This window comes from Triticum urartu, chromosome 7A (assembly GCF_056163025.1).
Source record: "Triticum urartu cultivar PI428250 chromosome 7A, HENAU_Tu73, whole genome shotgun sequence".
NCBI lineage: Eukaryota > Viridiplantae > Streptophyta > Magnoliopsida > Poales > Poaceae > Triticum > Triticum urartu.
Window position 1 is genome coordinate 36,018,569 of NC_141879.1, and position 8,676 is coordinate 36,027,244.

General features: G+C 49.9%; 1 protein-coding gene across 1 annotated transcript; it reads left to right on the top strand.

The window, feature by feature from the left end:
• The first annotated feature begins 6,845 nt into the window (after positions 1-6,845).
• On the top strand, positions 6,846-8,360 carry LOC147957395 (uncharacterized). Its single transcript, XM_087531675.1, has 6 exons — positions 6,846-6,962; positions 7,081-7,254; positions 7,336-7,686; positions 7,774-7,869; positions 7,957-8,082; positions 8,178-8,360. Exons 1-6 carry the CDS (start codon positions 6,846-6,848, stop codon positions 8,358-8,360), a joined length of 1,047 nt encoding a protein of 348 aa, XP_087387801.1.
• Positions 8,361-8,676: the final 316 nt, after the last annotated feature.

The window sequence follows — 8,676 nt, forward strand, 5'->3', positions numbered from 1 at the left end:
TTTTTGAACTTGTTAGGCTGGGAGTTCTTCTTCTGTACCATGTGGGCACTAGAACCTCCCTCAGCAACTCGAGCACGTGTGTCCTTTGCTCTCGCCTTCTCTTCAACATCAAGAGTACCAATGAGACCCGCAACGGAAAACTCCTGTCTCTTGTGTTTCAGGGAAGTAGCAAAATTGTTCCATGAAGGTGGAAGCTTGGAAATGATGCCTCCGGCAACAAATTTGTCCGGCAACACACACTTGAAGTACTCAAGTTCTTTTGCGAGCGACTATATCTCATGAGCCTGCTGTACAACAGGGCGCTCATCAGTCATCTTGTAGTCATAGAATTGCTCCATGACGTACAACTCGTTGCCGGCGTCCGAGGCACCAAACTTGGCCTCGAGCGCAGCCCACATGTCCTTGCCGTTGTCAAACGACATATACGAATCCATAATGGAGTCATCAAGAACACTCAGAAGAGCGCCTTTAAAGAGGGTATCGATCTTCTCGAAAGCTTCCAGCTGTGCTGGATTAAGATCGCCCTCAGGCTTGCCCTTGGTGGCGTCATAGCAGCCCATGGTCTGAAACCAGTAGACTGCTCTCGTGCGCCACCTCTTATATTGCGCTCCCTCAAAGGCAGGCAGCTTCAGATGCGCAGCAAAACCACTCGGAGTAAATTGCCTATAATCAGGTTTTTGGATTGTTGGAAATATGAGCAAGTTACTGCGAGATTTAATTCGAATAATTAGAAGATAAATCATGACTACAGTAGCAGAGATTAAACTAATCATGCGAACTAGCATAGCAGATGAACAGATCACATCTAGGGCACATACTAGAAACATGAATTCTACCACGATCTCGAACAGGAAGGATAGAATCACATACGGTGCAGCGGGAGCAGCACTGCGGTGTTGACGTTGTCGCCAATATCGTCGAAGATGAGGTTGCCGAGGTCGGGGAAGAAGTCGTCGTTCGCGAAGTCGTCGCTGCCAGCAGTCGCGCGAGTGCACTCCCCAAAAACTTGATCGCTACTCTCACGTACAGGATTGCGAGAGGCGGGGTTCCGGAGGCCTGCTGTCCCTTCTCCCGGTGCACGCGGAAGGAGGGATGGAGAAGACTTGCTTGGCGGTGCAATGATCTGGAACGGTGGTGAGAAACCATACGAAGCGGCGGCGGCTAGGGTAGACGTCTGCCTGACTATATAGTGCGGGCCGGGTAGGTCGTGGGAGTAAACCCCACGTTCGAGTCGTCACGATCCAGAAGAATCGAAAACGGTTCAGTAATTAACGCGTCTGTTAATTATTAATTAATGACTCATTAATTTTTCCCGAGCAGCAAAAACATAGACAACGTGCATAGCTCTGTCCTCGGTTTAATCCCGCAACCCGCGGCGCGGCGCGGCGCGTCGCGTCGCGTCGTGACGAGGCGAGGAGGAGAAGCGCGCGTGTAGGTCTCCTCTTCTCATGCTCATACAAGTGGTAGAAGAGCTCACCTTATAAAGAGGTGCAACTCTCTCTCAACTTTCAGGGTGGGACTAAACTTTAGCCTCACTCACTCCACTCACATGTGTGCATGAATGGGCCAAGAGAATTTCAAAATTTCAGTTGGGCTTTGGGCCAAAGGCCTACTAGCAAAATTCCAACATATACTACATTGCCACCACACACTTTGTCCTGTTGATCTGAAACATGAGAGATTTTCATATTCTGATGGATAGGATTGATTTTCAAGGTTCACAAAGTACTCACTACAATAGTTCTATTCTTGCAAGAGTTATTAGAAACTTTTGTGTTGTAAAATATACTCATGGTCACTATAACAGTTCTATTCTCTGAGACCATCCTGTCGCCGCTGCCATTGGCCCTTCTTTGGCTTTTCATCGGGGCGACGTTGATGCGAACCATCTCTTTCGTTCTTAACTTGTGGGGATATCTTCGGGAGATCTCTGACCTTCTCGTCGACGCGGCTCTCTTGTGCATTATCCCGTGTCAAGCCCATGTGGCCACGTCTACATCCGAGCTGCAGCGGCGCTGTGGAGGATGAATCCTGAGCCCAGCAACATGGTGGCAGTGGCGGGAGTAACGCAGGATCGGTAACTAGCATTGATTAATTACTCATGTAATCATGCTTTCCCTTAAAAGTATTTTATCCGAACATGGAGTGCTTTTGTACCAACAAACTGGTAGAAGATGTTGAAAGTAATGTTCAAGCACTCAAGTAGTACTACTTCCGTTAAAAATATATTTTGGTAGGCTAAAGCCTATCAAAATGTACGCCATATATTTTGGAACAGAGGTAATAGAATTTATCAGTTCGTTCTGCATGTATCCTATCAACTGAAAGTATAGTTGTTGTCATCACTCACCACTAAGCATCAATGCTCCGTTCGTAGCAAACTGCCACACGTTGGTATAGATCAGTAGATAGTGATATTCTTTCTGCACTTCAGTTTTATTTTGTCTCCACTTGCAATGCCATTGATCCTGATACAATTTCGTCATTTCACTGGCCAGGTGCGCGGGATTTCGAGCCGACCGCAATAAGATGATCTATCGAGAGTACTACGCGGTGCACTAGGGGAGTATCATTGAGAAGGACATATGCATGTCGTCGTTGTGATGCGTAGCAATCAATCTAGTACGTATAATCTACTCCCTCCGTCTCATAATATTAGAGCATCTTTGACACATTTGGTAGTTTTGGTTTGTCACTCTGAACCGGACACAGCGTGGATGTGTTGCTATCCTTTACCTGTATATACTTGCCTATATATACTATGACTGGACGTACGCTCCCCCTCTGGTGAGGAGCTTCCATTCTACCATACGTTCCTGTCACTACCGGAACAGGGCTCTAAGCCGACAGCCAAATATATGCCGACGGCCACCGTCGGCCTAAACCGAGCTATGCCGACAGCTAGGTCCTGGCCGTCGGCGTACAATGGCCGTCGGGCTATCCCCGTCTACGCCGACAGCAGCCGTCGGCACATAGCAGCCGTCGGCTTATCCCAGACTATGCCTACAGCTGCCGTCGGCATATATAGGCCGTCGGCATAGATGCGGGCCCGCCGACAACACTCATCACGGCCGGCTAACGACGTCAAATCTATGCCGACGGCCGTGACGGGTGGCCGTCGGCATAGATACGGGTGACACGTCACCGATCCAGAGCGCACCGACCAGGACATATGCCGACGGCAGCCGTCGGCATAGCCGACACGTCACCGATCCGCGGCGCTGTCCATCTGCCCTGGCCGCAGCTATGCCGACGGCTTTGCCGTCGGCATAGTTTTTTTTTTCTTTTTTTCTTTTTCCCATATATTATTATTATTATTATTATTAAGCATACAGTATGTGTTAATAAGCATACATATAGATTGTGTTAATAAGCATACATATAGTATGTGTTAATAAGCATACATATAGTTTTTTTTCTTTTTCTTCACTGTTTTCTTTATTATTATTATTTAACTAACTTACATACAGTATGTGTTAATAAGCATACATACATTATTTTTCGGTTCTGTACAGAGCGGTGTGACCCCCCTCACGAACGGTGCCGCCGCCAGCCGGCAACTGGAATGGGGAACAACCGCATCGGGTCTATACGAAGGGGACTTTGCTCCAAGTGTTCATATATATCGGATGACCTACCACAATCAGATGGTGTTATGCCATGTCTGTAGAGGCGGCACGCATCTCCGGGGTGTGGCCCCGTCACGGACGGCGCCGCCGCCGGCACCTGGAGGGGGGGAACGGACGCGTCGGGTCTACATGGAGTGGATGTATCTGTGGGTTTAGCCAGGATGTTGCTCCCGGGTGTCCTTATGGGCGGACCTGACACAACCGGGTGGAGAGGTCCACTGGTCAAAGCCCGTCCGTGCAAAGTCAAAGGGCTATCTCCCGTGGTCAAGCGCTACAGGGTTAGCCGGGACGGGGGCCCTGGGGGGTAGCAATGCCACCGGAGCGTCGTACCGGGCCCTCATACATGCGGGGTGGTGTTGTGGCATGTCCGAAGAGGCGGCACGCGTCTCCGGGGTGTGGCCCCCGTCACGAACGGCGTCGACGCTGGCACCTGGAGGGGGAAACGGACGCGTCGGATCACACGGAGAGGATCTTGCTGTGGGTCTGGCCCGGATGTTGCTCCCCGGTGTCCCTTTGGGCCGACCTGACACAACCGGGTGGAGAGGTCCACTGGTCAAAGCCCGTCAGTGGGAAGTCAAAGGGCTAGATCTCGTGGTCAACCGCTCCAGGGTTAGGCGGGACGGGGGCCCTGGGGGGTAGCAATGCCACCGGAGTGTCGTACCGCGCCCTCATACATGCGGGGTGGTGTTGTGGCATGTCCGAAGAGGCTGCACGCGTCTCCGGTGCGTGGCCCCCCTCACGGACGGCGCCGCCGCCGGCACCTGGAGGGGGGAAACTACCGCATCGGGTCTACACGGAGTGGATTTAGCTGTGGGTTTGGCCCAGATGTTGCTCCCCGGTGTCCCTCTGGGCCGACCCGACACAACCGGGTGGAGAGGTCCACTGGTCAAAACCCATCCGTGCAAAGTCAAAGGGCTAGATCCCGTGGTCAACCGCTCCAGGGTTAGGCGGGACGGGGGCCCTGGGGGGTAGCAATGCCACCGGAGCGTCGTACCGGGCCCTCATACATGCGGGGTGGTGTTGTGGCATGTCCGAAGAGGCCGCACGCGTCTCCGGTGCGTGGCCCCCCTCACGGACGGCGCCGCCGCCGGCACCTGGAGGGGGGAAACTACCGCATCGGGTCTACACGGAGTGGATTTAGCTATGGGTTTGGCCCAGATGTTGCTCCTCGGTGTCCCTCTGGGCTGACCCGACACAACCGGGTGGAGAGGTCCACTGGTCAAAGCCCATCCGTGCAAAGTCAAAGGGGGCACGTTTCTCCGGGGCGTGCCCCCCTCACGGACGGCGATGACACGGTAGTAGACGGATCAGGCACTCGCATAGTTACCGGATCAGGCACTCGGTAACGGTACCCCTCAGTCAGTTGCTTTCCTATGTATCACCTTTCACGAGACCATAGAAAAAAATATACGTGATATTTTAGAAAATTGTTGTACAATATAAAAAAAGATCATGTCATTAAAAATAATGTTTCAACTCATTAAAGAAAATGTATGGTACATTTTAAATAATGTTCTGCATGTAAAAAATATGTATAAGAAAACATTAAAATATTTATAAAAAATAAGAAAACATTACAAAATTTATATAAAATAAGAAAAGTAAAAATAAAAATATGCCGACGGCAAAGCCGTGGGCATAGCTGCGGCCATAGGGAAGCTTATACGCAGATCGGTGACGTGGCTAATAATAATAAAAAAGTATGCCTACGGCTAAGCCGTCGGCATAGGTGCCACGTGGCGCCCTGAGCTATGCCGACAGCTTAGCCGTCGGCATAGTTGACCTTATCCAGTCACGGTCTCCCCCATCCACTCACTTACTCCCCCACACCCCGAGCTGCCGCCGCCGCACCCCCCGACCCCGACCCCTGCGCCGCCGCCGCACCCCCCACCCCGACCAGCCGCCGCCGCCGCACCTCGCTCCAGCCGCCCCCGCCCCTCCCTTGCTCCAGCCGCCCCCGCCCCTTCCTCCTTGACCCCGGCCCTTCCTGCGTGGACGCCGCCCCGGCCGGCCCACGGCCTAGCCTGGCCGGCCCCCTGCTGGTCCGACCGGCCGGCCCCTCCGGCGACCGCCCCCTGCCGCTCCGGTGGTCGTCCCCTACCCCGACCGGCCGCCCCCTGCTCCGGTGGTCGTCCCCTGCTCCGGTGGTCGCCCCCTCATCCGTAGGTAAGATTTTTTTTTACCTTTTTGTGTAGTAATGTTGTAGATGAATGCATATATATTTATAGTAGTAGATGATTAGATAGATGGATGTTAGATAGATGAATGAAATGAAAGAGAGTATAAATGTGAAAAAAATTAAGTGCACAATGTGAGATAGATAGATGAGATGAATGGATATTTGTGTAGTTTTACTATGTTTTTAGATACATACTCAATATTATAGATATATGTATTGTGAAGATGAGATGAGAGGGAAGAGTAATTTTTTTGTGAAGATAGAGAGACGAAAGTTAAAATTTGGATATGATGAGTGGTTACTTCATCAAGTTGGTCTTGCTAAAACAAGTTTGTGATATGATGTGATGTGTGATGATGCTTTATATGTGATGTGATGACCTAATTTTTTTCATTTGGTGGAATTTAGAGGATTTCTGGTGTTGCCTCCGGTGGAGTGATCATTGACGTTGGAGCTCTTGGTCTTTGATTGTCCCTTCGCTGATCGACTACATCATCTACATCCGAGGGTGAGCTACAAATCCACCACCTCATACGTTCTTTTAATCATGTCACTAGATTAAATTTTCACATCAAGTCGCGTAACCTAGGTCTCCCGTCCGAAAGGGTTGCATCGATAAATATGCATTCAATTGCATATTTATCACCGCAGCTCTTTCGGATTGTCCAGCGCTTTCCACGGACAGCCCGAGGATGTGTAGATTGGGTACGTTGTTCATGCTCTACCCCGTTCCGAGACAGGATTTCGGCGGCGCCTCCCTGTTGTTCTCCGGATGCACATTCTCTCGGCATTTTGCCGAGACGTGTATTTGGAGAACAGCGGGGAGGTGCTGCCGAAATTTTGTCTCGGAATGGGGTAGAGCATGGACAACGTACTCAATCTACACATTCTCGGGTGGGATTAGGACCCATCTTTACCTATTAGAGATGTAGGTGGATTAAATGTCGTTTCTCGTCAACCTTGTAAAAAATAAAATATTGATATGAGTAATTTAAATGAATCCTTAATTTTGTTGTGTGGCTTCCAATAAAGCAGAGATGGCAGATAATCAGTGGATGTATAGTGGGTTTTTCCGTCGGAATCAAGTAACAACAGAGTGGGTCGAGAAAACTGATGTGTTTTTGAAAGAGATATTCCGTAGTCCAATGAGGATGGTGCCAGAATGCCGGTGTGCCAGATGTAAGAGGCGTATCCTATTACTAACTTTTCGTTGTTTCAAGCAGTCAACTATATGTTTCGTGCTCACATGTCATGCTTCCAAAATTTGCATAGGTTGTTCCTCGTTGGTGCTATGGAAGGCATGACGGATGGGCGAGTTTGGTGGATAGGTGGCTCGGCGCCGATGCAGAGTTTGCTGCTAAGAGCATCAAGGCCCGGACTAACCGTGGAGACGACGGGACACACGGCCAAGGAAACAGGAACCACTGGGGCTTCAAGGCCATGAAGGTATATCTATGTGCATGATGCATTTTTGTTCTTCTTTACGTCATGTTCTTATGTATGGCTGACTTCTATTTGACGTTGTAGGAGGACAAGTTGAAGAGGCCGCTCTCAGACATGGAGTCGTGGAAGCTGGCCCGCGAGCGGAGTCATCGCAAGGAGGGCGAGAGCCAGTACTACGGCAAGACCGAGGAGCACCTGGGGTCTTACATTCATCACTATCAGGAGTTGCATCCGGATGTTCCTGTTGCTGAGGTCACCCAGTCTCAGATCGACGACACGGCGGTGGTGGCCATCCAGGGGAAGAAGAATGGCCGGTATCCGTGTTTCGATGGCTTGATCACTCCTTCGATCTCGTACACACGGCTTCGGGCTAGCAACCCGAGCCAGTTAGAGAGTACGGGGCGTTCACAGACTCCCTTAGCCCGCCAGCATGCTGTAAGTACTTCCTCTTTATCTTTTTCTATCTTGCATTCTCAGTTTATTTTCAGCATTGCTCACTTAGAAACAACCTAAATTATGTAGGCATATAAGGAGTTTGTCGAGCATAGGAATCTCGAGGTGCGGGAGTACTTGAAACGAGTGAAGGCAAACGATGATTACAACCGTCAGATGATGACGGTTAGTTTTGCCCTCTTAAAACCAACCTAAATTTTTGCACTTTCATTCCTTCTGATCTTCTAGTTTGCTTGTTTAACTAACATTCAGGCTATGTTGGCGTCTTGGACTAACCGCACGGATCCACCACAAATGGGACCCCCACCACCACCTGCGGGAGAACCCCCACACGTGCCCACGTTCGATGAATGGGTGGCACTAGGCAGTGATGGTTCGGTTAGTACATTTGCCTAACTACTAGCAAACTAGTTCTCGTTCATGAAACACTATCATATCATATTTACCGTTAGAATCTTTTCTGAAACATGTAGGGGACCGGTGGCTCGACTCCTGCTCCGTCGACCCCAGTCACTCCGATCTGGCAGAGTGGTGGTGGTCGCAATGACGGTTTTGGCGGAGGTGGTGGTGGTGGTTTTGGCGGAGGTGGTGCTTTTGGCAGAGGTAGTGGTGGTTATGGCGGAGGTGGTGGTTTTGGCGGGGGTGCTCTTGCGTGATGATTCCGTGCATGTGGCCATCGTGCCATGCCTTTCATATTCCTACTTTTATCATGTTTCATGTCTTGCACTATTTTTATGTTCATGAACTTCCATCGGTGATGATCTTTAGATGATGTGATGAACTTGAGTATGTTTAGATGATGATGGTGAACTTGAGTATGTTTAGATGAACTTGAGTATGTTCACATGATGAATTGTCATATTTCTGCATAATTTCATATTGTTCTGTTTTGAAATGCTGTCAAATGAATTGGAAAAGAGAAAACAGGGAAAATAAAAAAAAACTATGCCTACGGCAAAGCCGTCGGCATAT